The sequence below is a fragment of the Eptatretus burgeri genome, chromosome 15, assembly GCF_056783735.1.
Source record: "Eptatretus burgeri isolate ZD-2024b chromosome 15, Ebu_testis_v1, whole genome shotgun sequence".
Classification (NCBI taxonomy): Eukaryota; Metazoa; Chordata; class Myxini; order Myxiniformes; family Myxinidae; genus Eptatretus; species Eptatretus burgeri.
The window spans coordinates 46,791,879-46,810,549 of NC_140975.1; the positions used below are offsets into that span (position 1 = coordinate 46,791,879).

Sequence of the window (18,671 nt, forward strand, 5' to 3'; positions counted from 1 at the left end):
TCTCTCTTCTCTTTTTGTTTTTACTTGCCACGACATTGCGAAAAGGTAAAATACGTTGGCGCTAATTGAATAATTGGCCATTAAAACTAAATTGCGAATAATCGTAACTGCGATATGCGAACTTCCGGGCCACGCACGTACGGGCACGCGAGAGCGAAGGAACGGCCTGTGTAGTTATTGTTTCTTGCTCGCGGTTTGAAAGTTTTTTTTTTGTTACGGGCACGTACTAGTTAAAATAATAGAATGATGATATTGTTTTTTTTACACGTAAAAAGGCACATGCAGTGTGCAGTGTGCACGGGCTCCCTGGCAATGTGGACTGTGTCCATTGTTTAAGGCTGAAATGTTTCAAAATTTGACATCTCTCCCGCTACAGATGGAAATTACATTACATGGGAAGAACTATAAAAGGATGAGTCAATTGGCAATGTAAAGGAATGCTTGAAGATGGTGTTGATTTTCCCATCATCTCAACCTTTCACATGTTTATCCTGCCTGCTCAGTAATTGCAAATGTTCATTCATGCAATCCATGACCGTCGAATGATGCTTTGCTGTGTTGAGGTGTGCAAACTGTAGCTTGTACTGTAAGCACCACACCCTAACATTTTGCTTTTACCTGCTTCGAGCTTTGTGCTGCATTCGTTTTCGCCGGTTCTGCACTCCCGTCGGATTACTCGTGTTTTTGTGCAAGAGGAATTCGAAAGCCTCACTGCTTGCACGAGATTCATCACATCTTACAGATTCAATGTTTGTATATGTATGAGATATAGATACAGTAGAACAATTGGCCCCCAAACTGGCAATTTATAGCCTTGGTGATGAATACTGCGACTTGTGTGCAATGAGCCTTGGGGTGCATTTGATTAGACCTCACGAGAATGGTGAAAAGCCCACAGGAAATGCACATTGGATCGGGATGACAACTCCGTAATTGAGTTAGCTGATTGCATCATTTCTGAGACACGTGTGTGCCACTGATGGAGCATCAGTAGACCAGAGCATAGTGGACCAGAGCATCAGTGAACCAGTGCTTTAGTAGAGCAGAGCCTCAGTAGATCAGATCATCAGTAGACCAGAGCTTTAGTAGACCAGAGCTTCATTAGACCAGAGCTTTAGTAGACCAGAGCATCAGGAGAACATACCCCATGTAGATCAGAGCAGTGATTTGTAGTTTGACCAGGGTGTGAGCAAGAATTACCTACTGTTTGCATAAAATGCCTTGAGATCTTTAACATCAGCAACAACCGATGCTGCAATATGGGTCACCAGCAGAACGTCCCATTCGACGGATGTTCATTGATGTAATGCCCTGACTGGGCAACTCCACCTGGGTCAGGTTAGGAATCAAACCCAGACTAGACAGCTCAAAAACACTGACTCTCAGCTATTATATCAGCCCAATGTATTATATCCAATTAAGACTTTTTAATTTTTTTTTTGCAACAAACCAAAGAAAAAACCATACTTAACCAGTGCAGGAATTAATAATTTTGCCAGGATACTCGCACGTAATGGCCGACTCTTTTCAAATGGTACAACATGGGATTACACCTTACAGTGCGCAGCATGGTAGCACATGCAACAGCCAGATTAATATCCCTTCCAAAGACAAACTGATTGATACAATGTTCTGCCTGCATTATTGATGCAGTTTCTTTCATTGATGTTTGATCTGATTAACCAGAGAGCTTAGTGTCAAACTCTAATGAGTGCCAAATCTAAGAGGTCTCATTAGTCATTTAATCCAAACAGGGAGTTCCAATGGCAAAAGAAAAACAAAATATGAACACTAACTTAAGATGTTCAGGAGTGAGTACCTTTTGAAGGCACATTTAATTGCATAACTTTGGCTGGTAGGTATGTGTACTCATCTTTGAGCTGTCTTGCCTGGGTTTGAATGTCAGTCTAGCTATAAACTGCCATCCTAAAGTGTTTGGCACCGAGGATGATTCATCAATGTGTGCCATCCCTCGGTTGGACGTTAAAGTTGACATCCCTTCTGCTTGCATCAGTTGGTGGATGTTAAAGATCACACGGTGCCCTTCGTGAGGAGTGGACGAGTTATCGCCGACGCCCGAAACAAATTACAAATTCCTGCTCTAACCTATAGGGAGCACTGCATCAGCCACACAGGGTGTTCCAACACACAAAGCTGCTTACATTCTCACTAACACCCTGAAACAGCATCAGCATTTGCTCCAACCTTTCATTGCTTTTGCAGGTCCTGAAACAGTGAAATCCATGGAGTGTTAACTTCTTCGCTTTCTCTTCTCTTTATATTAAGGAGTGAGGTCCAAGGGTACCAATGTGCTCTGCCTTGACCACGATACTCCACTTCCCCTTGTCCTCAGCCAACTCTCTCCACTCTATCACCACGCCCACCTTATTGATATCCTTCCTCACACAATCTTCCCATCTCAGCCATGGTCTTCCTCTTTTCCTCCTACCTTGCTCCCTCAACCTATCCACTATCTTTGCCATTCTCCCTTGTCTCATCCGCACCAAGTGTCCATTCCCCCATTACCTCCTGCATCTCTGGATTATTCTTTGCCACAACAGCCAGATCATCCAGATACAACATCCTTCCCAGAATACCTTTCCTTTTTACCCTCCTACTTACCAGCTCCATCAGCATGATAAACATGAGTGGGCTGAGAGAGCTTCCCTGCCTCAAACCGATGTTCATGCTGAACTCCTCAGACATCTCAGGACCAAGCAAATCTCTTTCCTTCATTCCCTTGTTCATCCCTTCCATCAACTTGACTTCAGCTTCTGGCACTCCCATCCTTCTTAGTATTGTCAACACCATCTCTCTCAGGACATTGTTATAAGCCTTCTCCAGGTCCACAAATCCCAATGCCATCTCACCTTGCACCTCCAACCTCTTCTCCACCAGCTGTCTCAGCGTGAACATCCCATCCGTCATCTCCCTACCCTTTCTAAACCCCTGCTGCTCTTCGCCGATCTCCATCTCCACCCTCTTCCTTATCCTCCCATCTAGAATCATCTCCAGCACCTTCGTTCCATGACTAAAGAGCGTAATGCGCCTGCATTTCCCCGGATCTTGAACATCGCCCTTCCCCTTCCATGTCGGCATTACTAGCCCTGTCCTCCAATCCTCCGGAATTGAACCCTCTACCATAACTACATTCAACAGCCTCTTTGTCCAACTGACTCCGACTTCTTCCGCTGCAATTATCATCGCTGTACAAACCCCATCAAAGCCTGGCTCCCTTCTCTTCTTCATCCTCTTTGATGCTGGCTGCACCTCCTCCATGATCTCCACCAACTCCACTTTCCCCTCTCACCATTCCTTCCTCCCCAGTTCAACAGCTCCTTGGGATATTCCCATACCTTCAATACTGCTCCTCATTCTTCATTTATGTCCTTACCATCTGCATCCCGATCACGAGCCAATGTATAGATCATATTCTTCCCACCACACTCTTCCAAGTTGTTGTGCACATCTGCTTCCATATCATTCCTCGTTGACAATGAAATTGATTTTGTGTATGATTGTTCGATCATCCAATGTAACTTCACGATGCTGCAGGTGAACGGACCATTAAGAGAGTGAACCCTCATTTAGGAAGGCCCAGAAGAGGAAGACATTGTTAAATAGTCTAAATCCGACACCTATGGGTATTTGCAATTTTGCTGATGGCATCTGCGATAATTAGCCTGGTCATTGCCAAAGATTATGGGATTGAGGAAGATCATCCAAGAATAGCAATGGGACAACCATCCACGCTGTGCTTCATTAAACTATCCAGTTATGTCATTCCGTCAAGTCGTATCCAACTTCTGGTGACATTCCTGATCAGATTTCTCCAAACATCTCCATCCTGTACTGCTTCCCAAAGTTCTGGCATTTGGCCAAAGCTCTGGCAGAGAGACGGCTTGGTGGCAGCCTTTACTCCATCCATCTAGTACATACAAGGTCTATCTCTTCCTCTTCTGCCCCAACCACACCCATCGGGTGTGGCCTATGTGCGAGGAATCTGTGAGGGGGTAGAGCATCACCTGTGGACAGGTGATTCTCGTCCCGCTTACAGGGGAATTCGCGCATTACGTTCATCCAAGCCCATCCCTCGGAGCACTGCAGTTCGAGCAGAGAGTGGTAGGCTCTTGACAGAGGAGTCTGAAGTGAAGGCCCGCTGGGCCGGTTACTTTGAGCGGTTGTACCAGGCTGATCCCCCAGCTGTCGAGTTGGACGTCAAGGGTGTTACAATCCCTGTTGCCGACCCTCGAATCAACTGTGGTCCACCATCGCTTGTGGAAACACGGGCTGCGGTGAACCAGTTGAAACGGGGCAAAGCTCCAGGGATCTGTGGCATCCATGCTGAACTTCTCAAGGCTGGTGGAAATGCTGCACTCGTGTCGTTGCATGCAGTTTTGTGCTCTGCCTGGAACACAGGCATCATCCCAACTGATTGGAAGAGGGGCCTTATTGTCCCTCTCTGGAAAGGGAAGGGTGATCGCCAAGACTGCAACAACTACCGAGGGGTGACGCTGCTCTCAGTGCCGGGCAAGGTCTTTGCTCGGATAATTCTTGATAGGGTTCGCCACCATCTGCTTGAGCACCAGCGTCCAGAGCAGTCAGGCTTTACACCAAAGAGGTCAACGATTGACCGTATCCTTGCTCTTCGGGTCCTCACCGAACGCAGACGAGAGTTTCGGCAGGGGCTGCTTGCAGCCTATGTTGATCTCTGTAAAGCGTTCGATTCAGTGAATCGGGATGTCCTCTGGAGGATTCTTGGTCTTCGTGGGGTGCCACCGAAACTGATCGATCTGATGTCTGAACTCTACTCTGGTACTGAGAGTGCTGTGAAGTGTGGTGGTACCATCTCTGACTTATTTCCAGTTGTTACTGGAGTTCGTCAGGGATGTGTACTTGCCCCCACACTTTTCAGCACTTGTATGGACTGGATTTTTGGGAGGATGTCGGAGAGATCAAGTTGCGGTGCATCGTTTGGCAATGTCAAGATCTCGGACCTTGATTTTGCAGATGATGCAGTCATCTTTGCGGAGACTTTAGACATCCTCTTGGGGGCCCTTGAGGTGCTGAATGAGGAGTCGGAGCCGTTGGGATTACGGATTTCTTGGGTCAAAACTAAGATCCAGGCTTTCGGTGACATCTTGGATGCTGCTGTCCTGTCTGTGTCTGTTTGTGGTGAGGATGTTGAGGTCGTGGATAGATTCACTTACCTTGGCAGTGATATTCATGTCTCCGCAGGTTGTGAGCCGGAGGTCAATAGACGTCTGGGTCGGGCCTGGGGAGTCATGGATTCACTGGATCATGGTGTGTGGCGCTGCCGGTACCTGTGCGGGAGGACGAAAGTCTGAGTCTTCAGGTCCTTGGTACTTCCAGTCTTGCTCTATGGGTGTGAGACTTGGATTTTGACCAAGGATCTGAGACGGAGACTTAATTCCTTTGGTACCAGGTCTCTTCGAAGAATCCTTGGCTATCGCTGGTCGGATTTTGTGTCCAACGAGCGGTTGCTGAGAGAGACTCGGATGAGATTTGTTACCTGCATAGTCCGTGAGCGTCAGCTGCGGCTGTATGGACATGTGGCTCGTTTTCCTGCCGCTGATCCTGCTCACCAGATTCTCTCAGCGAGGGAGTCTCATGAGTGGAGGAGGCCAGTGGGCCGACCACGTGCCTCATGGTTGCAGCAGGTTGACCATCATCTCAAGGAGATGGGGATGGGCCTGGCATCTGCCTGGGGGATGGCCAGACGGAGGCCCCTGGAGTACCGGCGGAAAGTGGACGCAGCGACGCGCTGTTCTGGCACATGCTCCCATACCTGACCTGACACCCATCACGGTTGATTTATCCAGACTTTCGTTTTCTGTATGCATGAGGTGTCCAAAATATGAGTTTCCGTTTTAGCTTCAACGCTTCTAATGCCCATGGTGGTCTAATCTCTTCAATCACTGATTTGTTCGTTCTTCTTGCAATCCAGGGGATTTTTATCATTCATCTCCAAAACCACATTTCAAAACTGTCAACCTTCTTCCTTTCTTTGTTCTTCTCGATTTCATCGTACACGAGCTAAAAATCAAATCTGTCTTTACTTCTAATCAATAATCAGTGTGACCCCCCCCCCCCCAGTTGCTTTGTTAATAAACAACTCCATTTGGGATTGATTTAATTAGTTGATGGATTACACTGGGGAACTTTTTTGGGGGATTTCCTAGATATCCCTTATTGTCGGGTTTTGTGTGTGCGTGTGTGTGTGCGTGTGCGTGTGCGTGTGCGTGTGCGTGTGCGTGTGCGTGTGCGTGTGCGTGTGCGTGTGTGTGTGTGTGTGTGTGTCTGCAACGCGAGGCTCCACAGCACAAACCAGAAAACCGATTTCGATGAAACTTGGCGAACAGGTGCCATATGGACTGGGAGTGTGCTCGTTTGAATTTCGTTGCTAAGGCCTAGGTCACATTTGCCACGGCGGCCATGGGGTCTCCAAAATCTACGGCCACAAGCAATTATACGGCGGCCGCAGTATTTCCACGGTCACACAATGTCGCAGTCACATATGTTTTTATTTTTCGGGGAGCTGCACGGCGTATTTATAAATTGTGGAGACCGAAAACGTGGGGTTGCCGTACGGTCTTTGATTTGATGTCGCATGGTGAACTGAGGGCGTTCCTGCAGTGGCCATAGAATTTTCAAAGCAGATGCAAGGTGCCCGCAAGGTGACCGCAGGGCGACCGCAGGGTAGCCCTAAGGCGAACGTGCGGCCAGACGGACGGTAACGAATGGGTTAATTTTTTTTTTTTTTTTACCAGTTTTTTTTTTCGGTTTGTCGAATTGCTAGGGCGAAGTAGAAATGAAAAAAGTTATAACTAAGCATTATAATTCCACGGTGACCTTACGGCCTGTAAAATATAGCCATACGGCGTAGGGCCACCCTGAGGCCACCTCAGAAACTCTGCGGCCACCACACGTTTCTGTCAATTCAGAGGGCGTACGGCCGCCGTATCCTCACCGTAGAGCAAATGTGACTTAGGCCTTAGGTCTTAGAAATTGTGGAGACCAAAAACGTGGGGTTGCCGTACGGTCTTTGATTTGATGTCGCAAGGCGACCGCAGGGGGCCCTAAGGTGAACGTGCGGCCAGACGGACGGTACCGAATGGGTTAATTTTATTTTATTTTTTTTACCAGTTTTTTTTTTCCGGCTTGTCGAATTGCTATGGCGAACGTAGAAATGAAAAAATGTAATAACTCCGCGTTATAATTCCACGGCGACCTTACGGCCTGTAAAATATAGCCAAACGGCGTAGGGCCACCCTGAGGCCACCGCAGCAACTCTGTGGCCGCCGCACGTTTCTGTCAATTCAGAGGGCGTACGGCCGCCGTATCCTCGCCGTAGAGCAAATGTGACTTAGGCTAATCAACCACCCATTGCTATGCGGCGGCCGAAAAACCGTGTTCACTATTTTCAATACTTGTCCTACAGTTTTGAATGTGGAGAAACGAGACTTCGGAATTAATCACTTCAAGATATTTAGAAAATTTTACTTGAGCCGATTTTTGATTTAGGTTTTATTTTTCAAATGGTAGTCCTTCAAAAATAGGGTGTCTGTTTACCGTCATTTTTTATGAGGGGCTTAGGAAAGTGGGTGGAGCGTAGGGAAGTGGGCGTGGCTTGCCAAAAAGTGGGCGTGGCTTATGAAAAATAATGTGTGGCTCAGGAGGTGGTCAAACAAGAGCATTGAGAGAAGTTTCTTGGGATTCCCTAGATATCCCTTATTGTCGGGTTTTCCGTCGGGATTCGCTCGATATCCCTGATTGTCGGGTTTTCCGTCTGTGTGTGTGTGTGTGTGTGTGTGTGTGTGTGTGTGTGTGTGTGTGTGTGTGTGTGTGTGTGTGTGTGTGTGTGTGTGTGTGTGTGTGTGTGTGTGTGTGTCTTCAACGCGAGGCTCCACAGCACAAACCAGCAAACCGATTTCGATGAAACTTGGCGACAGGTGCCGTATGGGCTGGGAGTGTGCACGTTTGAGTTTCGTTGCTAAGCAACCACCCGTTGCTATACAGCGGATGAAAAACTGTGTTCACTATTTTCAGTACTTGTCCTACAGTTTTGAATGTGGAGAAACGAGACTTCGGAATTAAACACTTCGAGTTATTTAGAAAATTTTACTCGAGCCGATTTTTGATTTAGGTTTTATTTTTCAAATGGTAGTCCTTCAAAAATAGGGTGTCTGTTTACCGTCATTTTTTATGAGGGGCTTAGGAAAGTGGGTGGAGCGTAGGGAAGTGGGCGTGGCTTGCCAAAAAGTGGGCGTGGCTTATGAAAAATAATGTGTGGCTCAGGAGGTGGTCAAACAAGAGCATTGAGAGAAGTTTCTTGGGATTCCCTAGATATCCCTTATTGTCGGGTTTTCCGTCGGGATTCGCTCGATATCCCTGATTGTCGGGTTTTCCGTGTGTGTGTGTGTGTGTGTGTGTGTGTGTGTGTGTGTGTGTGTGTGTGTGTGTGTGTCTTCAACGTGAGGCTCCACAGCACAAACCAGCAAACCGATTTCGATGAAACTTGGCGAACAGGTGCCGTATGGGCTGGGAGGGTGCACGTTTGAGTTTCGTTGCTAAGCAACCACCCGTTGCTATACAGCAGATGAAAAACTGTGTTCACTATTTTCAGTACTTGTCCTACAGTTTTGAATGTGGAGAAACGAGACTTCGGAATTAAACACTTCGAGTTATTTAGAAAATTTTACTCGAGCCGATTTTTGATTTAGGTTTTATTTTTCAAATGGTAGTCCTTCAAAAATAGGGTGTCTGTTTACCGTCATTTTTTATGAGGAGTGCCAGTTGGCAAAATACGCAATAGGAAAAATCTTGCCAGGCAGAGGAACAATTGTATGTGAACCAATACGTCTTGGCAATGAATCTTCGTCGGTGGATCGGTCAAAATGAAAAGCATCGTATCCAGCGCTTCAATCCTCACGGATCCCTCGTCGCCTACCGGCTTGTCTTATTATCTGTTGCATGAGATTTTTCAACTTATTCTACGTATTTTTTCAACGCTGATTTCAAATCTGAAATTGGTTTTCCTCTACATGCTGTCGTTTTCATGCAATTTGAAACTTGCGATTTTTGCAAAAAAGGACACCCATTGCTATTTGCACTCGGGATAATTTCAGAACTAGGGGTGCGATTTCGGACTTTATTGGAAATATACGATGCCTAAACTGCTAAATAACTATAGACCGTATTCGTTTTGCCGCTAACGATTTGCTCACGATTTATTTGACATCAATTTTCTTTATCTTTATTGATATTTATTTATCTTTATTGATATATATTCTTTAACTTTATGCTTTTCTTTGTTTGAGATCTGATCATGGCTTCTTCAATAAGACATAAATGTGTAAATAATCCTGATGCATTCTGTTATGTATGTGGCTGCAACACACTACTTCGTCAAAAGCGCAATATAACATCGTTTGTAAGGCGTGCCCATAAAGCCTATTTTGATGTTCCCCTTGGCGACCAAGACAAGAAATGGGCTCCTCATATTGTATGTCATAATTGTGAGGAAATGCTTCGTGACTGGACAAAAGGAAAACGAAAGGGTCTGCCTTTTGGAGTTCCCATGGTTTTGCGAGAACCCAAGGACCACGTAACTGACTGCTATTTTTGCCTGGTCAACACAAAGGGTGTCGGCAAGAAAAACCGGAAAAAGATCTCCTATCCCTGTATTCCCTCAGCAATTCGACCTACTCCGCACTCTGAGGAACTCCCCGTTCCAGTCTTTAATGGTTTTGTCTTATCTGAAGATGAAGGCAGTGAACATGATCAGCAAGAGCACGAGGGTCGTGATGACGGGCTTCAATAAATGGTTTCGGAATCCAAAGCCTCCTCATCTGATACCAAACAGTCATCAGCCCGTTTGCAGTTTCGCCAACTGGAATTGAATGACTTAGTGCGTGATTTGGGGCTCTCCAAGAAAGCAGCTGAGGTATTAGCCTCCAGGCTCCAAGAAAAAAAATCTACTTGACCACTCTGCAAATGTTTTATATATCCGAAAGCGTGACCAGATCTTTGTCGCCTTTTTCTCAGAAGACAATCAGTTTGTTTACCGCCACGATATCCCAAGTCTTCTCAGGCAATTAGGTGTTACTTCGTATAATCCAACGGAATGGCAATTATTTCTGGATACCTCGAAGTGCAGCCTCAAGTGTATTCTCTTGCACAATGGCAATGTTTATGGAGCGGTTCCAGTTGGTCACTCAGTGCATTTGCGAGAAGAACATAATGACATAAAAATGGTCATTGACTCACTCAAATATCACGAGCACAACTGGATCATTTGTGTGGACCTGAAAATGGTCAACGTTCTCCTTGGTCAACAGAAAGGCTTCACAAAGTTTCCATGCCATCCCTGCATGTGGGACAGCCGAGCTCAAGAGAAACACTGGATCCAGAAGGAGTGGCCCATCCGTGAAACTCTGGAAGCAGGCATGCCAAACATTGTGAATGACCCAATCGTCAGCCGAGAGAAGATCATTTTCCCCCCACTCCATATCAAGCTCGGCTTGATGAAACAGTTCGTGAAGGCATTGAGTACTGATGGTGAATGTCTTCAACATATCGTTTCTGCTTTTCCTGCTCTGTCTTTCGAGAAGATCAAAGCAGGTGTTTTCGATGGACCTCAAATTCGTGCCCTTGTACGTGATGAGGAATTTGTAAGGAAGATGAATGACAAGGAGAAGACAGCGTGGCTGTCTTTCGTCGCAGTTATACAAAACTTTCTTGGTAACAAAAAGGCAGATAACTGAGTTTCTGGTTACTAGAATGCTGTTGGCTTTTCGCGATCTTGGGTGCAACATGAGTGTCGAGCTCCATTTCCTGAATAGTTACAGCCCCAAGGTTCTCAGGGAATTGATAAAGGTAAGTGAGGAACAGGGAGAGCACTTCCATCAGGACCTCATGACTATGGAAGAGCGCTACCAAGGGCGATGGGACAAAAATATGATGGCAGACTACTGCTGGAGCATCAAACGAGATTGCCCTGTGGAAGTCCACAAACGCAAGAGTTATAAGCACAAATTCTTGCCTGAATCGGACCTATTTGAACTTTGCATTCCATCCTTATCAATTGTTCTGAATCACCTATCGTCTTTATGTAGAAATATATGTTAATTTAAATTTGCTTTTAATACAAATTGTAACTTACCAAATAAATGTTGATAATGGTGGATTGCAAAAAATCTAGAGCTTACAGAGAGAAACCAACTTCAGATTTGAATTCAGCACACTCAAATTAGGTAAGATCAAGTGCTGGTATCAATACAACAAAAACTTTGTTCCCCAGTGTTATGTTTGAGTCAATGTTATTCTTTGCAGGCCATCGCTGCTGCCAAAGCAGTTTCTTGGAAAGGGTACTACACTGGGTGGTTTGCCATTGCCCTCCCAGGAATGTTTGTCTGTGCTCTGTCCTTTTAAATGCTGAGCATCAAGCAAGGAAGCAGGTCATACCATTTTGAAAGTCTTTGCTATGACTCAGCCTGGGTTTGAACCACCGACCTCCTCAACCCAGAGAAAACGCTCCAACCATGACATCACCGAGTGTCGTTAACTACTCATACAACTCCTTTAACGGTCGAACTAGATCATATAACGAACCATCTGGCCAGCACCGATGTTAGTCCCAATGTGTTTTGGGTTGGGATTTTTAATTTGGCCAGGATGTCAGCGGTAATAAGCCTACACTTTGTGAAAGACACGGTGACATATTTAATGGCCACCAACAACCTGTGCTAGCTGACGTGTCCTTGTGATGGACTACGCACACATTGGTGCTTCACCTACCTGTGAAACACCAGCACGGCAATTTATAGATGGGTAGAGATTCGACTTCAGACAGAGAGCACAGACCTCGAGGCCATCATGCCACCCCACATCAAATAGCTTCGGCGACAAATCTAATTTCAACTGCTGATCAACTTTCAGCATTTTGAAACGCTTTTTCATTTAAGTTGGTACGATATTACAACGAGGCGTTTGTTTTGGCTCGCAGCAATGAAAAAAAAACTGGCATATTAAACTTTAAAATCTAAAATTGCATTTAAGATGAAATATATTACGCTGCAACGCGCTGCTCCCATACCTGACCTGACCTGATGTCCCAAATTCGAGTCAGAGTCCCAAATTGTTCTCCTTTTACACTCCTCAGCTTTACTTCATTTTCCCCTCTTCACTTAGAAAATAAATTTTTTTAAATCTTCAACTCATTCTGCTTGTTATTTCCTTCCTTCGTCTTCTTTTAAAGTCCTAATGGTATGATCCCACATGCATTAAGGATCCCACAGTGTCTTTCGCGAAGAGTAGGCGAGCTGTCGCAGGCACTCTGGCCAAATTCCTACCCTAAGTACTGCTCGGAAAGCAATGGCAAACCACCCAGTATCACCCTTTCCAAGAAACTGATTCCACAGCACCGACGTTCCGTAAAAGAGTATGGTACATCAGAAGTGGAATCAGAGAGGATGATCAGAGAGAGAAATGAGTGTAAGAAGAGTATGGCAGGAGTGAGGAGAGGAAGATGGTTTCAGGGAAGGGAGGGGTTTTGGAGAGACATGTTCGGGGGGGGGGGATGAGAGTCAAAGATTTACCCTTATTAGCTCTGCCACTGAAGGTGGCCGGAGGTTATGTTTCCACCTGTCTGTCTGACTGACCGTGAGCATGATGTCTCAAAAAGTCATCGACGGATTCGGATGAAACTTGCTGGACAGGTTGGGTGTGTGACCACGACAAATTGATTCGATCTTGGTGAAGATACGAATCTGGATCTAGATACGAGAATTATTTAATTTTAAAGTGATTCTTCACCATTGAGAGATTGGGCCAAAAACAATATTTAGCATGATATTAAAAAAAGTTATGGACGGATTCGGATAAAATTTGGTGGATGAGTTGGGTAGGTGACAAGAACAAGCCGATTAGATTTTGGTTAAGGTCTGGAGGCAGATGCGGCCTATCAGTGGGATCTGAAACGTGAACTGCTCAGCCTAGCGGAGGTATGCGCTCTGCCGAGTGCCGTTCTCGTTTTAATGTGCGTATGTAATAATTCTAATTCCCAAAATAAATTTTGGTGAAATCGGATTACATTTTCCTTCTTCTTATGACCTTTAATGAGTCCACTTATTTTGTTGCTTTGTCATTATCATGATGATCATCTGCCAGGTGTGTTCCCGCTCCATGTCATTTTCCTCCCACCAATCGAGTTAGTCACACCACCTGTAACCTTTTGGCATTGCCCATAATTTCCCTCTTATCAAGTTTTGTACCCTCTGAAACGTTGGGGTTTTCCTCATTAGTTCCGTTTTTGCAGTATCCTCTGTATTTTGTATCAATTATAATTTTTGTCATGTTTTTCTTTAAATTTCCATCTCATTTGTATTTACATAACTGCTTAACGTAATATTATATATCTTATGCCCCGTTACATGAACCCCATTTGTTATTGTCCAGCTTTGATTGTGGACACTTTTACATTTTGAATGTTTGATTTTTTTTTTTAATCAAACAAAGAGTACACTTTGCCAGGTTGTCAAATTTCACCGTATTTGAAGATTTATTGCTTAGATTTTGAAAAAAATATTTCTGCAATGTACCGTGAATATGACCTTCAAAAGTCATCAGATTTTAACTGCTTCCAATATTTAATAAGCAGTTGTGGTGTGAGTACCTACTACTATTCCATCTCTCAGATTGCAGCATCAGCATTACTACTACTATGACTACGACTACTACTACTACAAGTACCACTACCACTTTAACAGCCCCAATTATTAGTCCCACCAAAATGTGGGGTTGGCCAAGGAACATTTTTGGTGCAAGTGTTTCACCTGCTGGGTAGGTCTGACTTTTGATTGGAGATGAGTTAGGAGTTGTAATTTGTTCAGGATTCTGGCAATAATTCACCTACTCTTTGTGAAAGACACCTTGGGATCTTTAATGTCAACCAACAAATGCAAGCAGTTAAGACGCCCGGCTTCACATCCATCCTCATGACGGAGCACTTTGTGATACAACTCCCTGCCTGTAAAGCATCAATCTAGAAGTTTTATAGTCAGATCGGGAATCGAACCCAGAGCAGGAAACTCAAAGGTAAGTGTGCTACCCCTGCACAATTCTATCGTGTAATGTCTTGGGAGAACGTGTAATGTCTTGGGAGAACGTTGATAATTCCCCACCTTTTGATTACCTACACAAATGAAACTTTATTCGTGAAGTAATTTATCTTTAAGTAAGAACCTTGAAGGACTGCAATTCTGCACAAATGGACTGGAATTATTTTAACACAGAATGTGATCAAGTTAAGAAGACAGTGCTTGAGAGTTGTCCATGAAGGGACCCGTGACATCAAAAATGGTGTTCGTGATGGAAAGATTGGGCCTCGTAAAGTGCTGGTATGTGGTGAATATGTTTGAAGAGCTCAGTCTCACAACTTTTGGACTTTTCTATTTTTTTTGTTCTGCAGAGTTCAGGTCTTGATCAGCTTCAGCACCTGGTGACATTCACACACAAGCAGCCATGGCAGAAGATGACATGCGCAATGAGCTTGAGACAATGCAACAACAAGGCGAACAGATGACTGATGAGGTAGGTGTTTCAGGACATCTGAATGAATCATTTGTGGAGAGCTGATGTTAGTCAGGAATTCAATATGGTTAAAGGTCTGAGGATCAGTTATGATAGTAATGCCACCATGAAACCTTTACAATAGAAACTAGAACAAGCAAGCAAAGATTGCATACCCCCACCCAGAATTGTTTTGTGTGGTTTTATAGTACACATTTAGACATGTAGCCACATTCTATTGTACATACTTTATTCATGTACTTTCATTCTAATTGTACATACTGCATACACGTACTCACATTCTAATTGTACATACTGCATACACGTACTCACATTATAATTGTACAAACTGGACACGTACTCACATTATAATTGTACATACTGTACACGTACTCACATTCTAATTGTACACACTGTATACACGTACTCACATTATAATTGTACATACTGTACACGTACTCACATTATAATTGTACATACTGTACACGTACTCACATTATAATTGTACATACTGTACACGTACTCACATTCTAATTGTACATACTGTACACGTACTCACAATCTAATTGTACATACTGTATACATGTACTCGCATTCTAATTGTACATACTTTGTACACGTACTCACATTCTGATTGTACATACTGTATACACGTACTCACATTCTAATTGTACATACTTTGTACACGTACTCACATTCTGATTGTACATACTGTATACACGTACTCACATTCTAATTGTACATACTTTGTACACGTACTCACATTCTGATTGTACATACTGTATACACGTACTCACATTCTAATTCTACATACTTTGTACACGTACTCACATTCTAATTGTACATACTTTATAGACGTACTCACATTCTAATTGTACATACTTTATAGACGTACTCACATTCTAATTGTACATACTTTATTCACGTACTCACATTCTAATTGTACATACTTTATTCACGTACTCACATTCTAATTGTACATACTTTATAGACGTACTCACATTCTAATTGTACATACTTTATACACGTACTCACATTCTAATTGTACATACTTTATAGATGTACTCACATTCCAATTGTACATACTCAATACACGTACTCACATTCTAATTGTACATACTTTATACATGTACTCACATTCTAATTGTACATACTCTATACATGTACTCACATTCTAATTGTACAAACTCAATACACGTACTCACATTCTAATTGTACATACTTTATACACGTACTCACATTCTAATAGTACATACTCTATAGATGTACTCACATTCTAATTGTACAAACTCAATACACGTACTCACATTCTAATTGTACATACTTTATACATGTACTCACATTCTAATTGTACATACTCTATAGATGTACTCACATTCTAATTGCACATACTCTATACACGTATTCACATTCTAATAGTACATACTTTATACATGTACTCACATTCTAATTGTACATACTTTATACACGTACTCACATTCTAATTGTACATACTTTATACATGTACTCACATTCTAATTGTACATACTTTATACATGTACTCACATTCTAATTGTACATACTTTATACATGTACTCACATTCTAATTGTACATACTTTATACACGTACTCACATTCTAATTGTACCGACTCTATACATGTACTCACATTCTAATTGCACATACTTTATGCACGTATTCACATTCTAATTGTACATACTTTGTACACGTACTCACATTCTAATTCTACATACTTTGTACACGTACTCACATTCTAATTGTACATACTTTATAGACGTACTCACATTCTAATTGTACATACTTTATAGACGTACTTACATTCTAATTGTACATACTTTATACACGTACTCACATTCTAATTGTACATACTTTATAGATGTACTCACATTCTAATTGTACATACTCAATACACGTACTCACATTCTAATTGTACATACTCTATACATGTACTCACATTCTAATTGTACATACTCTATACATGTACTCACATTCTAATTGTACATACTCAATACACGTACTCACATTCTAATTGTACATACTTTATACATGTACTCACATTCTAATTGTACATACTTTATACATGTACTCACATTCTAATTGTACATACTGTACACGTACTCACATTCTAATTGTACATACTCTATAGATGTACTCACATTCTAATTGCACATACTCTATACATGTATTCACATTCTAATTGTACATACTTTATGCACGTATTCACATTCTAATTGTACATACTTTATAGATGTACTCACATTCTAATTGTACATACTTTATACATGTACTCACATTCTAATTGTACATACTGTATACACGTACTCACATTCTAATTGTACATACTGTATACACGTACTCACATTATAATTGTACATACTGTACACGTACTCACATTCTAATTGTACATACTGTACACGTACTCACAATCTAATTGTACATACTGTATACATGTACTCGCATTCTAATTGTACATACTTTGTACACGTACTCACATTCTGATTGTACATACTCTATACACGTATTCACATTCTAATTGTACATACTTTATAGACGTACTCACATTCTAATTGTACATACTTTATACATGTACTCACATTCCAATTGTACATGCTTTATACATGTACTCACATTCTAATTGTACATACTCTATACATGTACTCACATTCTAATTGTACATACTCTATAGATGTACTCACATTCTAATTGTACATACTCTATAGATGTACTCACATTCTAATTGCACATACTCTATACACGTGTTCACATTCTAATTGTACATACTTTATACATGTACTCACATTCTAATTGTACCTACTCTATACATGTACTCACATTCTAATTGCACACACTTTATGCACGTATTCACATTCTAATTGTACATACTTTATAGATGTACTCACATTCTAATTGTACATACTTTACACATGTACTCACATTCTAATTGTACATACTGTATACACGTACTCACATTCTAATTGTACATACTGCATACACGTACTCACATTATAATTGTACATACTGTACACGTACTCACATTCTAATTGTACATACTGTACACGTACTCACAATCTAATTGTACATACTGTATACATGTACTCGCATTCTAATTGTACATACTTTGTACACGTACTCACATTCTGATTGTACATACTGTATACACGTACTCACATTCTAATTGTACATACTTTGTACACGTACTCACATTCTAATTCTACATACTTTGTACACGTACTCACATTCTAATTGTACATACTTTATAGACGTACTCACATTCTAATTATACATACTTTATAGACGTACTCACATTCTCATTGTACATACTTTATACACGTACTCACATCCTAATTGTACATACTTTATAGATGTACTCACATTCTAATTGTACATACTCAATACACGTACTCACATTCTAATTGTACATACTTTATACATGCAGTCACATTCTAATTGTACATACTCTATACATGTATTCACATTCTAATTGTACATACTCAATACACGTACTCACATTCTAATTGTACATACTTTATACATGTACTCACATTCTAATTGTACATACTCTATAGATGTACTCACATTCTAATTGTACATACTCTATAGATGTACTCACATTCTAATTGCACATACTCTATACATGTATTCACATTCTAATTGTACATACTTTATACATGTACTCACATTCTAATTGTACCTACTCTATACATGTACTCACATTCTAATTGCACATACTTTATGCACGTATTCACATTCTAATTGTACATACTTTATAGACGTACTCACATTCTAATTGTACATACTTTATACATGTACTCACATTCCAATTGTACATACTTTATAGATGTACTCACATTCTAATTGTACATAGTTTATACACGTACTCACATTCTAATTGTACATACTGTATACACGTACTCACATTATAATTGTACATACTTTATACATGTACTCACATTCTAATTGTACATACTCTATACATGTACTCACATTCTAATTGTACATACTGTATACATGTACTCACATTCTAATTGTACATACTTTATACATGTACTCACATTCTAATTGTACATACTCTATACATGT

At 41.9% G+C, this 18,671-nt stretch overlaps 1 protein-coding gene across 1 annotated transcript in view; it reads left to right on the forward strand.

The window, feature by feature from the left end:
* The window catches only part of SNAP25 (synaptosome associated protein 25), a 70,380-nt gene that overhangs the window by 6,800 nt on the left and 44,909 nt on the right, over positions 1–18,671 (forward strand). The window contains exon 2 of the mRNA XM_085858395.1: positions 14,492–14,613. Within this exon, the coding sequence (XP_085714521.1) occupies positions 14,545–14,613 (69 nt within the window). The 5' untranslated portion in view covers positions 14,492–14,544. The remainder of the gene's footprint in view (positions 1–14,491; positions 14,614–18,671) is intronic.